General features: G+C 43.1%; 1 protein-coding gene across 1 annotated transcript; it reads right to left on the bottom strand.

Annotated features, from left to right (window-relative positions):
* Window positions 1–157: 157 nt before the first annotated feature.
* Window positions 158–27,959, bottom strand: LOC147357003 (uncharacterized). Its single transcript, XM_086342939.1, has 12 exons — window positions 27,752–27,959; window positions 24,371–24,643; window positions 21,748–21,818; window positions 21,272–21,296; window positions 19,585–19,655; window positions 19,055–19,130; window positions 14,822–14,892; window positions 14,372–14,396; window positions 9,481–9,552; window positions 5,611–5,658; window positions 670–737; window positions 158–241 (listed from the first exon to the last, which is right to left on the bottom strand). The coding sequence occupies exons 1-12, from the start codon at window positions 27,957–27,959 to the stop codon at window positions 158–160; spliced, it is 1,092 nt and encodes a 363-aa protein (XP_086199065.1).

Here is a 27,959-nt window from a genome sequence, read left to right as displayed (position 1 = left end):
TGCGGATTGTTACCACCCTCTTGTCTCCACTTTTGTGGTCACACTCAGCAGCAGACCCCAGGGTTTTTGCTCATGTTTCTGAAGCACCAAGTGAGCTGGGATCATGATGGAGACACATGCCCTCGTCTGCCTCACCTTTTCAACTCAGGCCCCACGTTCACACTTCCTCCTGGTCTTTTTCATCAACACTGATGACATTTTTGCCATTCTCCAAAGAGCTGATTAGAGAGTTGTCTGACATCTGGAAGGAAGAGATCAGTCAGGCAGGTCCCAGAACAGGAAAGCAATCATATGGAGTAGCTCAGGGCAGTGCAGACTTTATGGGGCTCCTTCAGCTTTGTGGGTCCAGACCTGCTGACAACAGCCTCAACTCCTGCTCAGGCCACTCATGGTGACAAAGCCAGGTTCAAGGGTGTAGACGTGAGGTCAGGAGCCAGGGCAATGCTAAGAAAATGGGGGAAGAGGGCTGCAGACAGATTTCATAGATTTTATATAAGCTTCTAGAACCCTAAGTGCCTACAAGACACCAAGTCCTCCAGAAGGTTAATCACAAAAAGTTGAAAAGAGGAGATGGCGAAGGGTTACAAGGAAGAGTCTATGGATCAGAGAAAGATAAAATTTTTGAAAGATATGAAAGAAGAAATAAATGACCTCAGTATTCTTGCTCACCGTCTCCAAATCTTCATTATCTGCCATGTACCCATCTGGTGTCTGAGGGCAGCAGTCATGTGGAGAGGCTGTGGGAAAGCAAATGGGAGACTTAGAGTCAGGATATGACCAGGGGACCCTGGTGCTCCTCACAGCCTGGCGTTGGGACCCCTGGTGTACTTGCCTCAAGAACCTCCCAGGGCCTCAGAGTTTCATCTCTGCAATGAAAAAGTGGGTCTCTGACCTCCAACATCCTGTTGCCACCCTCAACTTGTCTACATGTGACCAGAAATGAGGCCGTGACAACCTGTTCCTCCTCCAGGTGGTCACTGTCTCCATGCATCTCTGCCCATGACCTCGCTTGCCTCCTTCTCCCACTACTTCCTCTCTCTTCCTTCCTCATTTCTCTCTTCTTGTCCCTGTTCCTTTCCTTCCTCCATGAACCTCCACCAACCCTAGAGTTCTCCAACAGGGGCACATTGGAAGAAGGACCATGGGTGTATGACCAACATCTCCAATCAGCCCATTATTGAATTAACCAATCCATCCCTCCCAGGAATGGCATGGTTCTGAGAGTGTTTTGACCCCTGCGGGAGGGAAGGACAAAAATTCCACACAACAGAGACTCTCCCGTTGACTGAGGTGACCTGAGATATCTGGGAGATGCTTAATGCTCACAGCAACATCTCAAGTTTCCCAAACCCTTAGAGAGGACAGAGGCAAATGCTTCCAAATTCATTTAGCCAGAATGATGTGGCAAGAGTCCTCCATAAACACCTGGTAGCTTCCGGGTTTACACTGAGACTTGGAAAATTGGAGGGATGAAACCTGGGAAGGTGTAAGGAAAGGACAGAGGATGGGGCAGGCCTGGGACTGGGAAGAAGGGGCAGGACTCTCTGGATGCAGCAGTGGGTTATGAGAGCAGAAGTGACCCCAGGACCTGCTGCCCTGGGACTGCTCAATCCCAGGAGAGCAGGTCAGCAGGGCTGTGAAAGCAACTGTGTGAAGAAGCCCCGTGGCCCCTTCACAGACTCTAGAATCTGCAGCCATGGAGGCTCTCTAGGAGCAGCTGGACGTGGACTTCTCACATGGAAGCACATCAGCCTTGGCTGGTGTGGAGGCTGAGTTGAGCCCAAGGAGACCGAGCCCAGAGAGGGACACTAGGACCTGTGCGCTGTGACTCATCCACCCCTGGGAGCGACCTCTACATGAGGAATTAACAGTGAAGGCAAACATGAGGGGAAGTCACAAGTCCTGAAAGCTCAGGAGGAGAGAGTTCACATCTCACACACTACCTCACATGCGCTACAAGTACATGGTTTCCAGTGTCAAGTGGCAATGAGAGTTTTGTGCCCACTAGGATATGGCCATCATAGTTCAACATGAAATAGAAAACAGACTTCAGTGCACAATACCCGAGGTGCTGACCAGAGACCAGGCTTCCATACTAGTGGAAAAGCAGAAAAGAGCAGCTCTTATGGGCAAAATAATTTTTGAAGAGTAAAGCAACAAAAGGTGTTTATAAACAGAGCACAATGCAAGTCCAGGACACGATGTCTCTATCATATCATGAAAATATGAAAATAGTAAGTCAGAACTGTACACAGAGTTCCTTCTTCCTAATTTAATGTTCACCTTCCTTAGGCTCCAAGCAGGATATTTAACCCTAAAGTTCCAGGAAGCCTCTCCCATCAGATCCCAACTGAATATTGTTTTCTGCCCGTGTCCCCTTTCTCATCACTGCACCAAATGCTCTCCACAACACATTCCATAGGAACACAACCAGGAGCAACAAGGTGATTAGATGAGCGACCCACCCACTTCTGCCCCAGTTGAGGCCCTGCTGGCTCTCACAGCATCATCCTGAACTTTTCCCTAGGATACTAGAAAGACACTTCACCATGGATAGCAGATGGCAGTCATCTGTGCTCTGTGCAGTCAGAGACCTTCAATAAGACACTGATCTCAGTTGCAAACCTAAAGATAGAGACGGTGAAAGAGTGAATTCCAACCTCTCACTTCTACAGGCCCATTAGACTTCTCACCTTCATGCTAACCAACCTGAAATTCCAAGTGTTTTTGACACCTGTAAAACATGCCTTTAAGCAAATTATAACAGTCACATCTGGCTAGTGGCTACCACACTATAACACACAACAACCACTATATCCGTTTATACACGTGCATGTGCTTAGTCACTGAGTCATGCTCAACAATTTGTGACCCTATGAACTGTAGCCCACCAGGCCCCTCTGTCATGGATTTCTCCAGGCAAGAACACTGGAATGGGTGGTCATTTCCTTCTTTAGGGGATCTTCCTGACCCAAGTTTCAAATCCAGGTCTCCTGCATTGCAGGTGAATTCTTTACTGTCTGAGTCACCAGGGAAGATTGAATGAATCTTGAGATCAGTACCACTTGTTCTAACACTTCTGATAGATTGTGGTAGAATAGTTTTTGGAATGCCAGGGGACTTTGTTACAAGGGAGGATGTAGGGCTTCCCAGGTGGCTCAGTAGTAAAGAATCTGCCTGCCAATAGAGGAGACATGGTTTGAATCCCTGGGTTGGGAAGAGGCTTTGGAGGAGGATATGGTGAACCACTTTAATATTCTTCCCTGGAGAATACATGGACAGAGGAGCCTGGTGGGATATGGGTCCATGGGATCTCAAAGGGTCAGACAAAACTGAGTGACTGAGCATGCAAGGCTATATATAGGATGTTACCACCCCTCTGTTATTTTCCCTCTCCTGATTATTTCCTCTGCAATTTCTGGCCATTTCAAGATGGCTGTTTGCTGATAGATTAACAAAGACAAGACTTCAGCCCCATGAAAGTATTTAGCCTGAGGGGCTAAGAGAGGGATGTGATGCTCTACTGGTTTCCATGGTAACCAATTTAACCAAGGAGCCAACCTGCTGTTCATTCCCACTGTAACTGGTAGACTCCCAATCCCCCCGAGTGAAGAATGCTGCAGCTGCTGTCTTCTGCCTGTCCCCTGCTATCCACAGTGGGTGTCTCTCCAGGATCCTTTTACTTCAGACATGGAAATCATCCCATCTATTAAACCTTTGATATCTCTGTCAACTCTGGGATCTTTCTTTGGTCTCAAGTCTAGATAAGCACAGGACTTGCAGGCCTGTGAATTGTACCCCAACAGTTTCTGTAGAGCATCCGACTGGCTTGATTTGATGATTCATTTGTAGGTATTTCCTGGGCTCATGCACACATCCCAGGTACTCATGAGCCTTTGGGACACTGAAACAGCAATGTCAACACCCAAATCTTAGAGGAATTCCCAGCAGGTATTCCTCTTGAGGGGCCAGGTATGGATACAGGGCCCAGGGCACCTGTGCTGAATATCATCAGAGAAGAGGTGAGGAGGAAGGGAGAGACACTGTGTCTCCTCACAAGCCCATCCCTCCACCACTGACTCTGAGATCAGGGAAGGAGGGATACGGGGCCTTCAGAGAGACACGAACAGCACACTGAACACTACACACCACACTGAGAGAGTGACTCAAGGATGAGGAATTGACATGACATTCCATGCTCATAGACTGGAGACTTAGTACTATTGACATTTCTGCAGTACCTAAACCTAAGTAAAGAATCATTGCAACACCAATCAAAATATTAATGTCATTTTCATAGAAATAGAAAAAACAATTCCAAAAATATGTATGGAACCACAAAGAACTCCAAATAGACAAAATGATCTTGAGAATAAAGATCAAAGTTTCTCACCTCTTGATTTCAAAACACATTACAAAGTTACTGGAATCAAAGCTGTATGATACTGACATAGAAATAGATGCATAGCCCTAAATACCAGAATAAAAAACAAACAAACAAGTAAACTCATGGATACAAGGTGAAATAAAATTTATGAAGGTTCTAAGACAACAAAATAGGGAAAGGGTAGTCTCTTCAACAATCAGTAGGATGAAAAGTTAACCTACAGAAAAATTGCAAACCATATATCACATTAGGAGCTCATACTCAAAATATATCAGAAAATCCCAAAGCTCAAATGCAAAACAAACAAAAAAATAAAAGGTAAACAAATGAGTTGAGGAGTGTGCAAAGATGGTGATCAAAACCACCTGGAGCTTTGGTCTGGAGGGAGTAGTGGTTCTAAGGGGAGCAGTCACCCCAGGTCCTGCTGCTCTGAGTCTCTGACCTAGGTCTGGTCAGTCCCAGGAGACCAGGTCAGCAGGACTGCTAGAGCAAATGTGTAAAGAAAGCCAGCAGCCCCTTCACAGTCTCTAGAATCTGTGGACATGCTGGTCTCTAGGGGCAGCTGCACATGGACTGCTCTCATGCAACACAGCATCCTTGGGGAGGTGTGGTGCTGAGATGAGCTCCAGGAGACTCAGCCCAGGCAGGGACACCAGAGCACATGAGCTTTGACTCATCCAACCCTGAGAGCACCCTTCATACAAGGAACAAACAGTGAGGACAAATATGAAGGGAAACCACAAGTCCTGAAAATGCAGAGGGAGATGGGTTCACATCTCACCCACCACCTGACACTCACTGCCAGAACTTGGTCTCCAGTGTCAAGTGACCGTGAGAATTTTGTGTCCATAGCATGTGGCCATCATAGGAGAATTTAAACAAAAAGCCAAAGTTCCTTGTACATAAAACCCTGCAGGTATTGACCAGAAGCCAAGCTTTCACATTTAGCAGTGAAAGGACAAGGAAAGAGTAGTCTTGTCGGAAAGGAGATTTTTAAATGGACAAACAAAAAGAGATGTCTTGAAGCACAGCACGATATAGCACATGATCACATGGGTCTATAAAATCATTAAAATATGAAAAGAACAAATAAAAAGTCTACGCATATTTCCTTCTACTTCCTCAGTTGATATTCACCTTCCTTCATCTCCTAAGAGTTAAGTGTAACTCAAGTGGTCCTGGAACCCTCTCCCTGTTAACCCCACCTGAGAGTTGTTCCCTACCTGAGTTCTCTTCTGCATCACTGTTGCTAATATTTTCCAGGAAGCAGTCTGCAGAAAGACAACCAGGAGCAATAATACGGTTATTATACAAGTTGACCCACCCATTTCTCCTCCTCAGCTTGGCTCACACATCATCGCCCTGGTCTTTCTTCCAGGTTCACAGAACTCCCCTGTGTTTGTGGAGTCAGAGCCTTTCAACAAGATGTCAATCCCAGTGCAAAATTTCATATGAGAGAGAGATGCTGACAGAATCACATTGTAACCTTACACTTCTACAGGCCCAATATAGCTTTTACATTCAAGCTTGCAAAGCTGAAATTCCAACAGTTATGGACACACTGGAGATATGGCTACTGTGATCAACAAATGTGTGTTTTTTGTGATTTTTTAAAAATATGTTAATTATTGTTTGAAATAGTTAATTATAGATAGGGAGATCTGACTACTGCCTACTACATTGGAAAGTTCAGCTCTCATAGCTACAAAGACAAGGAAAAGGTAATTAATTGCCTCTTCAGGTTTTTCTCTATTGTAGACAATTTGATGCCCTGATGAGATCATTCATATATAGGTATACCTGGGGCTCTTGAACCTAGGCCAGGGATTGGGAGAGTGCTTGTGAACATTAAAATAGTAAGATGAACACTCAGATTCAAAGCAAATTCCCTGTAGGGAGCTCACTTGTAGGCAGTGGTGAAGGGCATGGCCCAGAGCTCCTGTCTGACAAGTATCTAGAGAGTAGGTACAGAAGGGAGGGAAGGGACATTCACAGTCTTCAAAAGCCCATCTTTCCCATCCTTGACTCTAGAGGTCCCAAGCAAGGCAACACAAAAGGCCCCTTAGGAAGTGAAAGATTTGTGCACTGAAAACCATAGAATGCTTTTGAAAGAAAGACGAGACAAGTAATCAGAATACCATACTATATTCATTGACTGGAATATTTAGTGTTGTTGACCTTCCTATACTCCTAAAAGTGATGTACATATATATTGAAACCACTCACAAAGTCTCATGTCATTTTCACAGAAATGGAAAGAAAAAATCCCCAAATACTGAAATTTATGCAACCGAAGAGAAACCCAAAGAACAAAACTAATCTTAAGAGCAAAGAACGACAATGGGGTCTTCAGGCTTCCTGAATTCAAAACAGGTAAGAATGCCACAGTAGTCAAAACTGTGTTCTACCTGCAGCAAAATAGGCAGAGACACCAATGAATCATAAAGAGGGAATCTTGAATAAATTCACACATGTGAGGCCAAATGATCCTTGCCAGGGTTCTAAAATGACAAATAAAGAAAAGATGGTCTCTTCAACAATCAACAGAAAGGCTACTGATGGAATGAGAGGAAGTATCTGCAAACTTTGCATCTGAATAAGGGGCCAATATCCAGAATATATAGCAACTACTACAACTCAGCTTCAAAACAACAAAAGGCAAATAACTGACTTTTAAAAATGTGTAAAGGCTTCAATAGATATTTTTTCATAGAAGACAGAGAAGTGATCAATATACATAGGAATAGTCCTCAACATCAGTAAGTATTAGTGAAATGGAAACCACGTCAAACCACCTTTCAGGTTGTGTATTTTAAAAAGAATGTAAAAGATTTTGGCAACAGTGTAGCAAACTGGAAATTTTGTACCTGTTGGTAAGAATGTAAAATGACATAGCCATTATGGAACAGTTTGGAAGTCCCTCAAAATATTATTAAGAGACTGATCTAAGATCCAGGAATCACTCTTTTGAGTTTATGTCCAAAGAAGATAAAATGAGAATGTTCAGGAGATATCTACAATCACATATCCATTGCCATATTGTACACAAAGTCCAAGAAAACCGCCCAGTGTCTACGGGCAGATAAATAAAAAAGAAAATGGGGTGTACACATACACTGGAAGCCTTTCAGCATTTAATAATGAAGGATACCTTGTCATTCGCAGCACTGTGAATGAAGCTCGAGGATACTGGTAAGAGTGAAATAAGGTAGTCAACGAAGGACAAATACTGCACAATTCCATTTACCTGAGGTTTCTAAAGGAAAATTCAGATAAGCAGAGAGTGGAAGGGTGGTTCCAAGAACTGGGAGGAGGCTGACAGAGGGATTATCTGTTTAATGGTTATAAAATTTTTGTTGCAGGACGGGGAAGTTCTAGAGACAAGCTGAACAACACAGCGCACTGAATTAATAGGACTGACTGGACACTTCAAAGCTTAAGAGGCAAAGCTGGCCTGAACTTCATCTATGCTTTTAAGTTCCTCCTTTCTCAGACTCCTCTAGACCTGGGTGTGGCATGTGGGTACCACCAGGGATCCCTGCAGAAGGAAGGAGCCTCCCCAGTACTGGGGGCCTTGATTGAAGGGGAAAGATTCATTCTGAGGCTCTAATAGGAAAGAGTTTGAATGATGGAAATGGCAGATGAATCATGACCAATCAAAATGATATAAGACCTAGTAAGAAATGGGATTTATGACTAAATGAAGGTGTAATTGGCCCAGGAGGGGGACAGTTTTGTTTTTTATGAATCGTATAGGGCTTCACTGGTGCCTCAGTGCTTAAGAATCTACATGCTAATGCAGGAGATACGAGCTCAATCCCTGGTCTGGAAAGATTCCAAATGGTTTGGAGAAACTAAACCCGTCAGTGCACCACAAGGACTGAGCTGTGTTCTAGAGCCCAGGAACCACAAGTGCTGAGCCCACCTTCCAAAACTACTGAAGCCCAAGCGCCCTAGAAGCCATGCTCTGCAACAAAAGACGCTGCTAAAGTGATACACCTACGCACCACAACTAGAGAGATGCCCTCATTCTCCACAAGCAGAGAAAACCCTGCAGAGCAATGAAGACCCAGCAGAGCCAAGAAGAAATTCAAGAAAAATTAAAAAGACTCCAGGGTAAACGTTCTCCTGGGTAGTGATGAGATTTGTCTTTCAGGGTATTGGATGTTCACTTGGTATAAAATCAATGGATACAGTGAATGTGTATACTTGGTTTAATTTTTATGTACATACTCGTTAATGGTACATGGTGATGGGAAATTTTTTGGGGGGAAGTTGACACCAGTAACAGTGATGTTTAAGGTGACAAATATCGAGGAAAGCACAAGACAGAAAATTCACAGACACATGGAGAATCACACTATTCATTACACACAGAGACACACCCAGTCCCATGGACACAAACCTACACTATTAACCATAGTACAGCTTCCTCCTGGAACTACAGTAATCAGCCACATTGCTGTACTTATACATTACTTTCTATCACTAGGGCCCCTATACTCATTGCCAGCAGGAATTTGGAATCAGTTTGGCCTCTATACTAAAACCGGAGAGAAAAGCCCCAACTTTCTCATCTACAAAGTTTTTCTCCCAAAGTGAATGATTCTACAATACATACCACTTTCACATTCTGAAAGGGCCACCTGCAAGTACAGAAGAGAAGACACTATGAGGATAAGATCACATAGATGCACACTCTTTGGTTCATTTAGTGACAGTTCCTGATGAGGAACAGTGGTGGAGTTCAGCAACATCAGAACACACATACTCAGGATGAAAGGCAAGATCTTTGCCTGGAGGATGGAACTTCTAAGATCGTTTGGGTTGGAAATTGCAGAATTCTTTTCTTAGAGGAAATCTGACTGCAGGAGAGAGAAATCTGTACTCAACAGGATGTAATGGATGCTAACAATTTTAATATCCTGTGGACTGAGGCATCATGATCTGGTAATAAGTATCTCACTCCACATTATCCCAATCAAGGGAATCATCTCTATCTGAAATGAACACCTTCAAAGACTCATAACCTAATTCTACTCAAAAAGAAATGAAACAGTATTTCTATCTCAGACCAGGAAAAAAAAAAGAACTTTCCTTGGAGACACATGGAGTCTCTTTGGTCCTGTCACAAGTTGGGTTGACTGGCAGGTCCTCAGTGAAACCTAGGGGACACAGAGTAGCTGTTAGAATGCTAGAGAGGAGGCTGAGGAATCATGCAGGATTTTTTCTCTTTGTGTGGACATGGGGTGGTGTGTATGGATGTGGGAGGTTAATAAGCATGGACTGAACGTGTGTTCCTCCATCCTCTTGGAGGAGGAAGGAAAGTAAAGGAGAGGAGGAAGGAAATGAAAACAGATCTTTGGCTTTCTAGCTAGAGGAATCTAATCAACATGAAATAGTCAATCTAAAAAATGGAAAACTCTAAAATGTGTGTACTCTTCAATGAAAGAGACCCATGACTCCTCCTGCTCGTTTGCTGCTGCTGCTGCTAAGTCACTTCAGTATGTCAGACTCTGTGAGACCCCATAGACGGCAGCCCACCACTGGAGCTCCTGCTAAATCGCTACTGTCTCCTGATTTTCCCCAGATCACTCTTCCTCCGAGATCCACAGTTGCTGCTACTCTGTTCATCATGTTTTCTATGAGACTTTGCACTTGATTTAAAGTAAACTCTGTTAGAGGACTGAAATCAATCCTGGGCAAAGTATGCTATTCTATTAATTCACTAATTACTTGTCTTAGAGAAAATCAAATACACAAGATTTTATATTATTGAATTCCTACCATTTAAAAATAGCTATTATGAATAATATAGTATTTTTCTATCAATATTCGTTTTCTATACAGTGTGTACATGCCCACTGAGCCAGTAGCTGCCCATACTCACAGGGGCCATCTGTTTAGTGGGACAGCTGATTATAGAAAGCATAGTTCCTCCACCAGGTTTTCCTGGGGAGCTAGAGGGACAGAGTAGCTCTTAGGACACAGGTGAGGCTACTCACCAGTCACTCAGCTTTTTTTTTTTTTTTGATAGGGACAAGGGGTGAAGTGTATGCATGAAGGGGTAAGTAACTATGGACTAAGCTGCTGTTGAATCATCCTCTTTGCTGGATGAAGGAGAACAAACGAGAGGAGCAGGAAAGAAGTGAAAGAGAGCCTCTGGATTTTAACAAGTGATCTAATAATAACCTAAACAGTGGGGAAAAAAGAAACACTAAAATGCATTCCAGCTTTAAATGACAGAGATGAACATCCCTCCTGCTTGTTTGGAGCATCTGCTAAATCAGCCCAGGATTTCTTCCTAGATCACTCCCTCCCCAAGATGCAAAGTTGCAGCTATTGAAATGAACAAGTTTTCTGTGAGATTTTGTTCTTGATTAAAAGCAAGCTCTATTAGAGGACTGAATTCAATCCTGCCTTTACAAATATCTATTATCAATCATGTGATATTTTTTCCCAGTCTTCACTTTCCAAACAATATTTGCATGTCCACTGAGACAGTGGCTGTCCACAATGAGAGAAGTGATACATTTAATGGGACAGTTCATTATGGAGAGGAACCAAGGGTGAATGCTGACTGTCTGTGACCCAGCGCTTTAGGAGATTACAACGACTCGTAGTCATGAGGCTAACTATCAAAATCGAATGTTAGATCTATTTGACACATTCCCTAGAGTGTGTGTTACCAGGTTTAATCAATGTAGGGCTTGTGGTAATATCATCCAGTAAAATGAAATATCTCCCTGATGATAATCTGCTTTATTCCTTGTTTAAGCATGACACTAGCACCAAGAGATAGGACCAACATTGTCTACACAAGGCCGCAAAACTCTAACAATCTGTGAGTTCACCAGGGGATGCAAACCCCGAGGTGCCTTTCAAAATAATGACTGTGCCAAAGTTAGCTGTTAATCCACTTTGCTTGCCCTGGTTTTGGGACCACTGTGCCAACCTTATAATGATGGGCACGGTCTGGACCTCCAGCTTATAGTACCTCCAGGTATAAACATAGATGCAGGGACCCCTTGTTTCATGACTAGGATTTCAAGGATGAGTGATCAGTTCAGGTGAGGTGTGCAGACCAGAAACACTGGAAGCCCCCTAGGTTCTAAGTTTGGCTTTTCCACTTAGGAGGACAAGGGCTTGGGCCATTTTTCTCAGCAGCATCTTCATCTGAGGAAAATGAATATTAATGAAACTTGAGGAATGGCTGAGTTGAGGAAACAATCAGGTAATGTATAATCAGTGGGCAGTGGTGATGAGAAGTGTTTAGAAAGTTCACAGTTGACTTGTGCTGTGTAAGGGGGAAAAATCTCCTGAGGAAACACACATACACACACTTTAAGAATCACATCACAGGGGCTTACACATGGGCCCCCAACCCTGATTCATACAAACTCACATCATCTAAAAGATGTGGTTGTTTCCAGGGACCATAGAACACAGACATTGTTCTTAATGTGAGATCAGTCTTTTCTCAGAACCCCCAACCCTCACTCCCATTAGGAACCCAGTATTAGGGTGACTCTGCAAAGCTAGCTGGCAAGAGAGCCCCACAATCATCAGCTAAATTGTTCCTCAGCAGAGGGACGGTTGCTGAATATTTACCATGTTCATTGGCTGCTCCGGCTGCCTGTGTTTAGAGAAAAGAAAACTGTGAGGGTGGCAGCATCGTGTGTTCTCTGCAGTAACTTTTATGTTATCTGATTTTTTTTTGTTTTCCTCAGGTAACTAAACTCTTTAATAAATCATTCATTCCAAAATAAAACAGAGAGGACCCTTGTTGAAAAGGCTGGGCTCTTTCATTTAAGATCTTTCAATTTCAAGGAGGAAAAATTTCTACTTAGGAAAGTGCCTACAGTAGTAATTGATAGTACTTTTAGTGTCCTTTTGAATCAGGGCTGTGTTTATAACAGATCTAACATCAATATTTCACCAGGAAGGAATTTCATACATAAGTGCTAATATACATTGTCTGATTACTATAACTGTATTTCGCTGAACGAAACATAAAGAAGTGAGGCAGCAGTCTATGTGAGACACAGAGAGTTGAGCTTACCTCCAGGGGATGCAGGGGCGGCTCCTCAGCCCCAGCCTGGGGCAGATCCAACACCAGGTGCTCCTGGGGAGCTAGAGGGAAACAGAAGGCCATCAGGACAGACGAGAGGCTGCTTCCAAAGATCTCAGGCTTCTTTTTTGTTTGTTTGATGGGACATGGGGTGCAATGTGTACATGAGAGAGGTTAGTAACTATGAACCGAACTGTTCTTGAATCCTCCTCTTTGCTGGATGAAGTGCAAAAAAAGGAGACAAGCAGGAAGGCAATGAAAGAGATTGGCTGCATTTAACTGGTGATAACCAAACTGATGGGGAAAAGTGAAACATTACAATGCATGCCAACTTTCAGTGACAGAGACGCATGTCCCTCCTGCTTGTTTAGAGCTTCTGGTACATCACACCTATCTTCTGGATTTCTTCCTAGATCACTCAAGCCTCAAGATCCACTGTTCCAGCTATTGTACCTACCAAGTCTGGGAGACTTTATTCTTGATTAAAGGCAAACTCTTGTTAGAAGACTGAATTCAATACTACCTTTCCAAACAGCTGTTACCAATCATGTGATGTTATTTCCCAGGCTTGATTTTCCAATGTTTGCATGTCCACTGTATCAGTGCTATTCACACTCAAAGAAGTCATACTTTTAGTGGGACAGTTCATTATGGAGAGGAAGCATGGAGTGAAAGTTACTCTCTCTGACCCCACGTGCATGAGATTTACAACAAGGATCATGGTCACTAGACTATCATTTTCCACTGTGAGCTTTATTTGACAACTTCCCTTGAGTGTGTACTACAGGGTTTAATCAATGTGAGGTTACAGTAATGTTACCCAGTACAATGAAATACATCTTTGATGAGAATATGCTTTTGTCCTTGTATAAACAAAGACAGGAACACCAACATATATGACTTCCACTCTACAAAAGTTCATGCAACACTCAGAATCTGTGAGTTTACCAAGAGGATCTGAGTCCCAATTACTTTTCCCAATAATGACTGTGCCAAAGTTGGCATTAATCTAACTATGGTTACCCTGGGTTCCTTGAAACGGTGACCACCTTATAATGATGGGCAGGATCAGGACTCCTGGACCTACTAGTACCTCCAGGGATGGACATCGATGTAGGCACCCTGGTGCCCCATGACTAAGGATCACTTGACTGACTGGTAAGAGCAGGTCACTCCTCCAGAGGAGCCAAATTGGGATCAACACTAGGTACTCAGTTTGGCTTTTTCACTACGAGGTCAAGAATGTTGGGCATTTGTATCATTTCCATCTTCACCTGAGGAAAATGAATATTAAGCTAGTTTGAGGAATGGATTCCCTGATTGCTCAGTTGTTAAAGTGTACACCTGCAATGCCGGACACCCCGTTTGATCCCTGGGTTTGGAAGATCCCCCAGAGAAGGGAAACACTATCCACTCCAGGATTCCGGCCTAGAGAATTCCATGGACTCTAGTCCACGCGGCCTCAAAGAGTTGGACACAAACTGATTGACTTTCACTTTGGCTTTTGAGGAAAGACTGAGTTGAGGAAAGAATCAGGTAATGTATAGTCAGTGTGCAGTGGTGATGAGAAGTGTTTAGAAAGTTCACAGTTGACTTGTGCTGTGTAGGAGGGAAACATGTCTTGAGGAAACACACATACACACACCTTAAGAATCACACCACACAGGCTTACACAAGGGCCCCCAACCCTGATTTACACACACTCACATCATCTAAAAGATGTGGTTGTTTCCAGGGATCATAGAACACAGACACTGTTCTTTCTTTGAGATCAATCTCTTCTCAGAACCCCCAACCCTCACTCCGGTTAGGAATCCAGCATCAGGGTGACTCTGCAAAGCTAGCGGGCAAGAGAGCCCCACAATCATCAGCTAAACTGTTCCTCAGCAGAGGGATGGTCACTGAATATTTACCATGTTCATTGGCTGCTCCGGCTGCCTGTGATTAGAGAGAAGAAAACAGTGTGAGGGTGGTAGAATCGTGTCTTCTCTGCAGTAACTGTTATGTTATCTGATTTTTTGTTTTCCTCAGGTAACTAAACTTTTAAAAAAATCAATCATTCCAAAAGAAAACAGAGAGGACCCTTGTTGAAAAGGCTGGGCTCTTTTACTTAAGATCTTTCAGTTTCGAGGAGGAAAAAATTCTACTGAGGAAAGTACCTACAGTCATAATTGATGGTATTTTTAGTGTCTTTTTGAATCAGGTCTGTGTTGATAACAGATTTAACATCAATATTTCACCAGCAAGGAATTGCATACATAAGTGCTAATATACATTATCCGATTATTATAACTGTATTTCGCTGAATGAAACGTAAAGAAGTGAAGGAGCAGTCTTTGTGAGACACAGACAGTTGAGCTTACCTCCAGGGGACACAGAGGTGGCTCCTCAGCCCTGGCCTGGGGCAGTTCCAACACCAGGTGCTCCTGGGGAGCTAGAGGGAAACAGAAGGCCATCAGGACAGAGGAGAGGCTGCTTCCAAAGATCTCAGTTTTCTTGTTTGTTTGTTTGATGGGACATGGGGTGGAATGTGTACATGAGAGAGGTTAGTAACTATGGACTGAGCTGTTCTTGAATTCTCTTTGCTGGATGAAGTACAACCAAGGAGGCAAGCAGGAAGGCAATGAAAGAGATTGGCTGCATTTAACTGGTGATAACCAAACCAATGGGGAAATGTGAAACATTACAATGAATGCCAGATTTCAATGACAGAGACCCATGATCCTGCTTTCTGTTTATAGTTTCTGGTAAAACACACTATCTTCTGGATGTCTTCCTAAATCACTGCATCTGCAGGATGTGCTGTCTCAACTATTGTACTTAACAAGTCTGGGAGACTTTATTCTTAATTAAAAGCAAACACTTGTTAGAGGGCTAAAGTCAATACTACTTTTCCAAATAGCTATTATGAATCATGCAATATTATTTCCCAGGCTTGATTTTCCAAACAATGTTTGCAAGTCCACTGAGTCAGTGGCGGTTCACACTCACAGAAGTCACACTTTTAGTGGGACAGTTCATTGTGGAGAGGAAGCATGGAGTGAATCTGACTGTCTCTGACCCAGCTATGCATGAGATTTACAACAAGAGTCATGGTCACTAGATTATCAGTTCCACTCTGAGCTTTATTTGACAATTTCCCTTGAGGGTGTACTACAGGGTTTAATCAATGTGAGGTTATTTAATGTTACCCAGGACAATGAAATACATCTCTGATAGAATATGCTTTTGTCTTGTGTAAACAAAGACAAGAACACCAACACATATGACTTCCACTCTACAAAAGGCCACACAACACTCAGAATCTGTGAGTTTACCAGGAGGATATGAGTCCCGATTACTTTTCACGATAAAGACTGTTCCAACGTTGGCATTAATATAACAATGGTTACCCTGGGTTCCTTGACACTGTGCCCACCTTATAATGATAGGCAGGATCTGGTCCCCTAGACCTGCTAGTGCCTTCATGGATGAACATTGACACAGTGACCCTGCTGCCCCATGACTGGGGATCACATTGCTGACTAGTAGGAGCAGGTTACTCCTCCAGAGGAGCCAAATTGGGATCAACACTTGGTACTCAGTTTGTCTTTTCCACTAGCAGGTCAAGATCTTGGGGCATTTGTATCATTTCCATCTTCACCTGAGGAAAATGAATATTAAGCTAGTGTGAGGGATGGATTCCCTGATTGCTCAGTTGTTAAAGCATTCGCCTGCAATGCTGGACACCCTTGTTCGATCCCTGGGTTTGGAAGATCCTCCGGAGAAGGGAAACACTACCCACTCCAGTATTCCGGCCTGGAGAATCCCATGGACTCTAGTCCATGCAGCCTCAAAGAGTTGGACACAAACTGATTGACTTTCACTTTGGCTTTTGAGGAAAGACTGAGTTGAGGAAAGAATCAGGTAATGTATAGTCAGTGTGCAGTGGTGATGAGAAGAGTTTAGAAAATTCACAGAAATTTCCCTCTTAGGGAAACAACACCTGAGGAAACACACATACACACACCTTCAGAATCACATCACAGGGGCTTACACATGGGCCCCCACCCTGATTCAAACAAACTCACATCATCTAAAAGATGTGGTTGTTTCCAGGAACCATAGAACACAGACACTGTTCTTTCTTTGAGATCAGTCTCTTCTCAGAACCCCTAACCCTCACCCCCATTAGGAACCCAGCATCAGGGTGACTCTGTAAAGCTAGCTGGCAAGAGAGCCCCATAATCATCAGCTAAACTGTTCCTCAGCAGAGGGACGGTCACTGAATATTTACCATGATCATTGGCTGCTCTGGCTGCCTGTGATAAGAGAGAAGAAAACAGTGTGAGCGTGGTAGAATCGTGTCTTCTCTGCAGTAACTGTTATGTTATCTGATTTTTTGTTTTCCTCAGGTAACTAAACTCTTTAAAAAATCAATCATTCCAAAAGAAAACAGAGAGGACCCTTGTTGAAAAGGCTGGGCTCTTTCACTTAAAATCTTTAGGTTTCAAGGAGGAAAAAGTTCTACTGAGGAAAGTACCTACAGTCATAATTGATGGTATTTTTAGTGTCTTTTTGAATCAGGTCTGTGTTGATAACAGAATTAACATCAATATTCCAACAGCAAGGAATTGTATACATAAGTGCTAATATGTATTGTCAGATTATTATAACTGTATTTCGCTGAATGAAACATAAAGAAGTGAAGGAGCAGTCTTTGTGAGACACAGAGAGTTGAGCTTACCTCCAGGGGTGGCAGAGGCAGATCCTCAGCCCTGGCCTGGGGCAGTTCCAACACCAGGTGCTCCTGGGGAGCTAGAGGGAAACAGAAGGCCATCAGGACAGAGATGAAGCTGCTTCCAAAGATCTCAGGTTTCTTGTTTTTTATTTGATGGGACATGGGGTGGAATGTGTACATGAGAGAGGTTAGTAACTATGGACTGAGCTGCTCTTGAATCCTCCTGTTTGCTGGATGAAGTACAACCAAGAAGACAAACAGGAATGCAATGAAGGAGATTGGCTGCATTTAACTGGTGATCACCAAACCAATGGGGAAATGTGAAACATTACAATGCATGCCAGCTTTCAATGACAGAGACTCATGACCCTGCTTTCTGTTTAGAGCTTCTGGTAAATCATACCTACCTTCTAGATTTCTTCCTAGATCACTGCATCCTCAGGATGCGGTTTCAGCTATTGTACCTACCAAGTCTGGGAGACTTTATTCTTGATTAAACGCAAACTCTTGTTAGAAGACTGAATTCAGTACTACCTTTGCAAATAGCTATTATCAATCATGAGATGTTATTTCCCAGGCTTGCTTTTCCAAACAATGTTTGCATGTCCACTGAGTCAGTGGGGGTTCACTCTCACAGAAGTCATACTTTTAGTGGGACAGTTCATTATGGAAAGGATGCATGGATTAAAGCTGACAATCTCTGACCCAGCTGTGCATTTGATTTACAACAAGAGTCATGGTCACTATACTATCACGTTCCATTCTGAGGTTTATTTGACAGTATCCCTTGAGTGTTTACTGCAGGGTTTAATCAGCGTGAGGTTATGGTAATGTTACCCAGTACAATGAAATACATCTCTTTTGATATGCTTTTGTCCTTGTGTAAACAAAGACAGGAACACCAACACATATGTCTTCCATTCTACAAAAGGCCACCCAACACTCAGAATCTTTGAGGTTACCAGGAGGATATGAGTACCAAGATTCTTTTCCCAATAATAACGTTGCCAAAGTTGGTGTTAATCCACCTATGGTTACCCTGGGTTCCTTGACCACTTGCCCACCTTATAATGATGGGCAGGATCTGGACCCCTGGACCTGCTAATACCTCCTGGGATGGATATAGATGCTGAGACCCCCTTTCTGCATGACTAGGATCACATTGGTGACTGGTAGGAGCAAGTCACTCCTCCAGAGGAACCAAACTGAGATCAACCCTAGGTACTAAGTTTGGCCTTTCCACTAGGACATTAAGAATTTTGGCCATTTGTCTAATTACCATCTTCACCTGAGGAAAATTAATATTAAGCTATTTTGGGGAATGGATTCCCTGATAGCTCAGTTGTTAAAGAGTCTGCCTGCAATGCTGGATACCTGTGTTTTATCCCTGGGTTTGGAAGATCCCCTGGAGAAGGGAAAGACTACCCACTCCAGGATTCTGGCCTGGAGAATTCCATGGACTCTAGTGCATGGGACCGCCAAGATTTGAATACAAACTGAATGACTTTCACTTTTGCTTTTGAGGAAAGACTGAGTTAAGGAAAGAATCAGGTAATGTATAGTCAGTGTGCAGTGGTAGTGAGAAGTCTTTAGAAAGTTCACAGTTGACCAGTGCTGTGTAACAGGGAAACCCCTCCAGAGGAAACACACACAGACACAGAGCTTCAGAATCACACCACTTGGGCTCACACATGGGCCCCCAACCCTGATTCACACAAACCCACAACATCGAAATGATGTAGTTGCTTCCAGGTACCGTAGAACAAAGACATTATTCTTTCCTAGGAGATCAGTCTGTTCTCTTCACCTACAGCCGACACCCCAAGTAGGAATCTAGCATCAGGGCCACTCTCCAACCAGAGCCAGAGAGCCCCACCTTTATCAGTTGGATTGTCCCTCAGCAGAGTGATGATCCCTGAATATTTACCGTATTCACAGGCTTCCCCGAATTCCTGTGATTGCAGAGAAGAAAACAGAGTGAGTGTGTCAGGATCTTGAGTTTTCTGCACTAAGTCTTCTATTATCTGGTTTTTGTCCTCAGGTAACTAGCACTCTTTATTTCAGTGTCTCCAAAAAAAAAACAGACAGTCTCCTGTTGGAAAGACTGGTCTGTTTCATATTAGATCTCTCAGTTTTAATTTGACCAACGTTTACAAATTGTTTTTCAAGAAAGAAAACTTTCTGCTGAGCAAAGTACCTACAGTAATAAATGATGCTGTCTTATTTAAATGTCCTTTTGAATCAGGACTGTGTTGATAATAGATTTATCCTCTCTACTTTCCCAGCCAAGGATTTACATGCCTCAGTGGTAACATAAATTCTCAGATTACTATAACTGTGTTTGACTGAAAGGAAAATAAAGAAGTGAAGCCGCAGCCTTGCCCCGGTTAAGAAAGCTGCACTTACGTCCACCATCCTCAGAGGCTCGTCCTCAGCCCCGGCCTGAGACAGCTCCACCGCCATGTCCTCCTGGGGAGCTGGAGGGACACAGAACAGCATAGGGACACAGGTGAGGTGCTCACTAACCTCCCAGGAGCCTTTTTCATAGAAGGGGCATGGGGTGGAGTGTATGCATAAGGCATTAGTAACTATGGACTGACTTGCTGTTGAATCATCCTCTTCATTGTATAAATAAGAGTAAATCAGAGGAGCAGGTAACTTCTGTATTTTAACTAGTGATAACATAACAGTTCGGGCAAAAAGAAACACTGGAATTCATGCCACCTTTTGATGACAGAGACTCATGAAACTCCTGCCTGTTTATATCTTCTGCAAAACCACCCCTATCCAGAAGGATTTCTTCCTAGATCATTGCCTCCCCAGGATTCAGTTTCAGCTGGTGCACTTATTAAGTTTTCTGTGAGATTTTGTTCTTGATTAAAAGCAATCTCTGTTAGAGAACTGAATTCAACCCTACCTTGCCAAATATCTATAATCTATCATGTGATGTTTCTTCCTAGTCTCCATTTTCTAAACAATATTTGCACGTCCACTGAGTCAGTGTCTGTTCACACTCAGTGAAGCCATACATTTAGAGGGACAGTTCATCATGGAGAGAAAGCACAGGGTAAACGTTGACCTTCTTGGACCTTGGTGTGCAGGAGGTTTACAACAAAAGTCAAGGTCACCAAGGAGAGTGTTCCACTGTGAGATCTATTTGACACCTTCCCTTGAGAGTGTGCTACAGGGTTTAACCAATGTAAGGCTTATGGTAATGTCACCCAGTACAATGAAATATCTCCCTGGATGACACTCTGCTTTTGTCCTTGGTTAAGCAATGACACTAGCACCAACAGATATGGCCTGTACTGTCTAAATAAGAGAACACAACTTTCAGATCTTTGAATTCACTAAGAGGATATGAATCCCAAAGTGCCTTTCATAATAATGACTGTGGCAATGTTGGCGATAATCCACCTATGTTTGCCCTGGGTTCCATGACCACTGAGCCATCTTACAATGATGGGCACAATCTGGACCTCTGGAGCTCTAGTACCTCCAGGCATTAAAGTAGATGCAGTGACCCCCTTGCTCCATGACTGAGGATCCCATGGTTGAGTGATAAGTGCAGGTCAGGGGTCCAGAGCAGACACACTGGGACCACCCATAGGTTCCCAGTTTATTCTTTTCCACTTTGGAAGTCAAAAGCTTGGTCCATTTTTCTCAGCACCATCTCCATTTGAGCAAGATGAATATTAACCAAACTTGAGGAATGACTGAGATGAGGAAAGAATTAGGTAATCTATAGCCAGTACACAGTGTGTTGAGAAGTGTTTAGAAAGTTCACAGTTGACTTGTGCTGTATAAGAGGGAAACATCTCCTGAGGAAACACACACAGACAGCTTGAGAATCACACTGCATGGGCTCACACATGGGACCCAAACCCACGCATCTAAATGATGTAGTGGTTTCCAGGTACCATAGAGCACGGACATTTTCTTTCCTGGGAGATCAGTCTCTTATCTGCACCCCGTGCCTTCACCCCCTTTAGGAATCCAGCATCAGGGCGACTCTCCAAACAGAGCTGGCAAGAGATTGCCACATTCATCAACTAGATTATTTTCAACAGAGGGATGATCCCTGAATAATTACCATGTTCACCGGCTTGTTCACAGGCCTGCAATTAGAAAGAAGAAAACAGTGTGAGGGTGTCAGCATCTTCAGTCCTGTGCATTCAGGTCTTTTGTTCTCTTTTTCTTTTCAGAAAACCAAATGGGAATGTGCTGTTGCGTCCATATCCCCAAAATAACACATAGAGGACACCTGTGGGAAAGGCTGGAGCTCCTCCGGTAAAGCACTCCAGCTCATTTTCACCAGTAATTAAAACTTTCATTTCTGGAAGGAACAGTTTCTGCTGAGGAAACTGATCCCAATTCCAGTTTTTAATTTATGTTGTAATTTTTGAAAAACATCCTTTTGAATAAGTTATCTGCTAGGAGAAATTCATCCATCAAATTAAAAACTGTTTATATGAACTGTCTTGAATATTTTGAACCTTTATCTGAATTCAGCTAGAAAATAAAGTCATGGAGCAACACTTTTATCTCAGATGAATAGGAGGCACTTACTGTGGAGTTGGGCAGAGCCTCTTCCTCTAACGTTGAAATGGATAGCTCCTCAAGCTGGTCCTCAGGAAGCTCTAGGAGGACATAGAGGAATTTTCAGGACATTTGTGATGCTGATTGGGAAGACATGTTAATATGGACACATCGGGGGAGTGTGTGGATGTGGGTGGTTAATAAGTGTGGACTGAAATCTGTTGGACAACCTTTATCATGGATGGAGGAAGGCAAAGGAGATGAATGTTTCAGAAATGAGTCAGAGAGCCTTAAGCTTTCTGGCTAAGGGGAACCTGATTGACTTGGAAGTCGGTTTGACAGAGGGAAGCACTAAAAATCACACTATGCTTCAGTAGTCATGTACTGTTGTGAGACTTGGACCATTAAGAAGGCTGAGTGCCAAAGAATTAACGCTTTAGAATAGTGGTGCTAAAGAGACTCTTGTGAGTTCCTTGGACAGCCAGGAGATCGAACCAGTTAATCATAAAGGAAATCAATCATGGATATTCATTGGAAGGACTGATGCTTAAACTTCAATACTTTGGCTGCATGATGTAAAGATCAGGCTCACTCGAACAGCCCCTGATGCTGGGAAAGACTGAGGGCAGGAGGAAGAGAAGGGGCCACAGAGGATGAGATATCTGGATAGCATTATCGACTTAATGGACATGAATTTGAGCAAACTCTAGAAGATAGTGAAAGACAGGTCAGCCTGGTGTGCTGCTGTCCATGAGCTCACAGACATAAACTAGGGACTGAGCATTGTCATAAAAAATACATTGTATTTATTCTTTTCATTATTTTTAAGAATTAAAAAGTCCCATCAGTTCAGTTCAGTTGCTCAGTCGTGTCCGACTATTTGTGACCCCATGAATGGCAGCACACCAGGCCTCCCTGTCCATCACCAAATCCCAGAGTCCACCCAAACCCATGTTCATTGAGTTGGTGATGCCATCCAACCATCTCATCTTCTGTCATTCCCATCTCCTCCTGCCCTCAATCTTTCCCAGCATCAGGGTCTTTTCAAATGACTCAGCTCTTCACATCAGGTGGGCAAAGTATTGGAGTTTCTGCTTCAACATCAGTCCTTCCAATGGACAGGCAGGACTGATCTCTTTTAGGTTGGAATGGTTGGATCTCCTTGAAGTCCAAGACACTGTTCAGAGTTTTCTCCAACACTGCAGTTCAAAAGAATTAATTCTTTGGTGCTCAGCTTTCTTTATAGTCCAACTGTCACATCCATACATTACTACTGGAAAAACCATAGCCTTGACTAGATGGACCTTTGTTGACAAAGTAATGTCTCTGCTTTTTAATATGCTGTCTAGGTTGGTCATAACTTTCCTTCCAAGGAGTACGCGTCTTTTAATTTCATGGCTGCAATCACCATCTGCAGTGATTTTGGAGCCCAGAAAAATAAAGTCAGCCATTATTTCCCCATCTATTTGCCATGAAGTTCTGGGACTGGATGCCATGATCTTAGCTTTCTGAATGTTGAGCCTTAAGCCAACTTTTTCACTCTCCTCTTTCACTTTCCTCAAGAGGCTCTTTTGTTCTTCTTCAGTTTCTGCCATAAGGGTGGTCTCATCTGCATATCTGGTGTTATTTATATTTCTCCCAGCAATTTGATTTTTCTGTATTCACAGTTTAGTGTACCTATCAACACCATCTACATCTTTTTCATCAGATCCAATATAACCTCTGTACCCATTAAGTCATAATCCACCTTCTCCATTGCCTCCTCGCTTTGGTAATTTCTATTTCCAACTTCCATGAGTTAGCCTATTCTGTGTACCTTAAACCAGTGGAATCATACAATATTTGTCTTTCTGTGCCTGCCTTATTTCACTAACTATAATAAATGTTTGTGTTAATCGTTCATCCACTTTATAGCATATCAATCTTTAATTCATTTTTATGGCGGGATAGTATTCCATTCTGAGTACATACCACATTTCATTTATCCATTCATCACATGATGGTCTTTGGGGTGTTTCTAGTATTTAAGTACTAATAATACACTGTGAATATTAGTGTGTAGATTTCTGTATGGTAGTATAATTTAAATGTGCATATTTAAAATATCACTGAATACAAATACAAATACTGAATACAATACAAAGTGTGAATGTTATGTGAACTAACAATGTTAGACTTTGAATTACTAAAATATATATTTTCTCACTAATTGTAAAAAATGTAGCACACATATGTTATCTGTGAGTAGAATTTGATAGCTGAAACTGAAGTGATATGATATTGGAATTTTCTGTATAATCCATACAACTTTTATGTCAATGTAATCCTGCTTTAAATAAAGTCTAATGATTTAAAGAAACCTTGAAACATGACTTCAGGGGGGAACACATCACAGCTAGTGTTAAAAAATTAGCTAATGTCCAAACCATAGCTAGAGACCATCTTCACTTTTAAGCATGAACCAAATGTTGAATTTAGAATGCATCTTTCCTTTCATAGTTAAAGCAGTACCAACTTATATAGTTTCAATTTGAACACATGAAATAAAAGAACATTGCTTAATATTTCTGTTTTTTTTTTCTTAAATATGAGGCCCCGAACATACTACAATAATTATTCTTGAATGAACTTAATGAGAAAATTTCCACAGTACCTTCAGTTGAGTCAGTTAGAGGGTGCACCCTATTATGTGGCCAACAACAAACTCTCTTCATCCAGCTGGTTCTTGATGTTCTTGACATTTGAGGGGTGTCGCTTCTCACCTTCTGGATGAGACATCCTGTGAAATGGTGAGAGGTGTCGACATGTTGCCGGCAGAGGACCACCCAGGAACTAATAATAATTGATCCATAATTCAATCCTCTGGTCCCCTTCCTCACCAGATGCCTCGCAAGGCCTCCTGAATCCAAGGTGGACTTAGGAAGATCTGCAGTTTGAGGTGCACTGAAAACATCCAACAGACTGGCTGTGTGTGCAAATATCTCTATTTAACTGAGACCTAGAAGCTCAGCAAAACATGGTGACCATGGCTGATGGACTGGATTCAAATCACATTTAGGAGAAGCAGGTACTTGGGAAAGACATATGGGTACCTCTTTGCCTCAGTTCCCTGTCCTGAGTTGGAGAAAGGTTAACATGGCCTATTTTTAGTATTATGAGGCCAAGAATGATTAAGTACAGGTAAAATATTAGAAAAATAAAGGAGGGACTTCCCGGGCAGTCCAGTGGGTAAGAATCTGCCTCTCAACGCAGGGGACAGGGTTTGATTTCTGGTCGGCAAACTCCGGTCCCACATGCCTCTGAGCAGTTAAGCCCACATGTTGCAACTACTGAGGTCAAGGACCACGAGTAGAGAGTCAGTGCCCTACAACGAAAGAGCTGCACGATGTCATGAAGATTCCACGTGCCACAACTAAGACCCAATGCAGCCAAATAAATAAATGATAGACAGACAAATAAATAAATAGAAAAGTAAAGGACTGGTGCTTCATAATGCCTCTGTAAGTGTTCAACCTTGAATGATGGCAAGAATAAGATGGACCTTCAGTACTGGTTGAAAGCAGAGAGGACATTTGGATGGCTCCAGTAAGTGGGGATGGAAGCTTATTCTTCAGCTTTTTCACCAAAACAAGTTTTTATAGCTCATGGAGAGTATCTATTATCACCTCTTCGGACACCCAGCCCTGTTCAAGAGGAAGGGTGGCCAAAGTGTGGGCTGTAATCCATATGTTACATTAGATGGTGTTGAAATTTAGAGAGATGAAGTGATTTTCCAAGGGTCACACAATAATAAATAGTGGATCTGGGACAGGATTGTGATGGTTCCCTGAGGACACAGATGCCTGCACCCCTGAGACCTGTGCTAAAACCCCTTAACCAGGACCTCAACCCTACCTCCAACTCAAATTATTCTGTCCCTAGTTTTCTGGGGATGAGAGCTGATGCCCTGAAGAAGATGCCTCAGCCTTAAAAAGAGCTCAAATCCTCCTTCTACCACTCGTCTCTATATCTCAGTTCCTGATCCCAAACACAAATTTCCTCTGAGCAAAGCCCCTCAGAAAGACCACAGGATTCCAAGTCTGTCCATCCTTCAAAGCTTCTTCACACACTCAACCATCTCAGGAGCAGCCTTCCCAAAGCCCAGTTCACCTTGCTAAGTGACCAGTGGTCTGTTTGGCCAACAAGTTAGCTCAGAGTTCAGAACCTTCTAAACCAAAGGCCACATGATGACTCTACCAAGAATTAGCTTCCCTTTAACTTGACCAGGTCTGGATGAGCAGTTAATGTGAGTTAACTGGGGAGGTGGCCATCTCTGCTGGCCTTTGGTATCTTAATTAAGTCTGAGATGCTCAAAGCCTCACAGCTGATGTGAACTCTTATTTGAGCAGCCTGGACCAAGTGCTGGCTAAGAATGGGCAGGAGTTCAACCTTTCCCTACTATAATTCTGACCCTATCAACTTCTCATCATGCTCTAGACCCTGGAGTGGAAGACAACAGAGTCCCATATTCTTTTTGAAAATCATCTCCATCCTCACAGCCTGGAGACTGTAACCCTAGATTCTCCTTGAGGATCAACAGACAGGCTCTCCTTCCCTTAGTGACCAAATGTTCATCCTACCAACCCAACAGCACTATGCCATCTCACTAAACTCCTTGGCAACAGCCAAACAATGATTCAGCCCACATCCACCCATGGGAATCCCACCAGTAAATCCCAGTTTCTTTCCTTATTAAGTCTCTAGATTTACACTGCTAGTGTTTGTAGATTTAGGCAGCAGCATTTGAGAACAGTTGAGATGTAATGCCCTTTACTATAATGTCAGATGTTGGGGAGACATCATGGTTCTCCTCTGTTAGTTCTTTCCATCTGTTCTCTGGTAAGAGTGTGTACAAAACTGGCATTGGGAAATTGGAAATTTAGGAAGATATTTAAGGCAGCCAGCTGACAGGAGAATCAAAACATAATTTAAGGAATAATACAAAACTATAAGACACAGTTATAACTCTGTAGATAAATTAGAATGATGGAAAAGAAACATAATAAGATGAGGAAAATTCATCAGTAAAGGTTAACCAGCCTATTTGAAGGAACAGCATTCAGATGATCAGTGTGAACCTACCTCCCAAACAATTCAGGTTACCCATTTCTCTTTGTCACCATACATGAAGCTCTCAGCTCGCAAACACACTGAATGCGGAATGTGTATCACCACATTACCAAGGCGACCACACATCACAGAACCTTCAGAATTAACTGAACTCTGCACAGGACGAGTCCAACTGCCACTGTCCAATTGCTACTGTCATTCCATGGACAAGTTTGGCTTTTCAGAGAAAACATTTTATATCGAAAATTGAATCTCAGGCTCATACATTCCTCTCTGATTATGAAAATAATTTATATGAATGAAAATGTTCTGTCCCCAAGTATAGCTGATAGTGAACATTTCGAGGTGAGGAGGGACAAATCTAACACATTGAGAATAAAAACAGATTATATTATTGATTAGAATATCATCTTGGTACTGATCACAAGTTTGTGCTTCTAACACAGTGAGGAGAGAAAGCCTTACTGCAGGGCCACACAAGGAGAAAAGACAGACAAACAAAAAAAGCTGAGCACCCAGAAAGCTTTCAGCAAAGTGCTTTTCTAGGAAAGCTGAGGGAGTGGCCTGGTTACTTCTGGGGTCAGAGTTTTTGTTCTTTAGGTCAGGTCATGGTCAGGTCACGATGTTCTTGTGGTGGTGGTGGTGGTTATTCACTGAGTCAAGTCCGACTCTTGTGGCCCCATGGACTGTAGCCTGCCGGGCTCCTCCATGGGATTCTCCAGGCAAGAATACTGGAGTGGGTTGCCATTTCCTTCCCCAGGGGACCATCCCAACCCAAGAATCAAACCCAGGTCCCCTGCACTGCAGACAGGTTCTTTACCGATGGAGCTAAGAGGGAAGCCCTAATGCTGTAAACCTCCCCACAAAACAAATGCTACTCTCACTTCTGACAAGAAAGCATCAGGTCGCAGGCACCACCCTCTACCTCTGGGGTTCAGGCCCAGGCCAGGAGGAGGGGGTCCTGGGCGTGCAGGATATCCGGCACCCAGTCGGGGTCCTATGTCCAGTGCCCGGCCCTGGCTGAGGGGGCGGGTCTCAGTGGGCAGCACCTCAGAGCCAAGCCCCAGACCCCATCCAACTTTCATCTCTCGGTGCCTGGCGCCCAGGACCCATCCGGGCCTCAGGCTGTTCAT

Source organism: Bos grunniens, chromosome 16, assembly GCF_055505025.1.
Source record: "Bos grunniens cultivar Pamir isolate PY7600 chromosome 16, Bosgru_T2T1.0, whole genome shotgun sequence".
NCBI lineage: Eukaryota > Metazoa > Chordata > Mammalia > Artiodactyla > Bovidae > Bos > Bos grunniens.
Note: the sequence above shows the minus strand (reverse complement) of the source record. Positions and strands in the feature narration are given on the sequence as shown.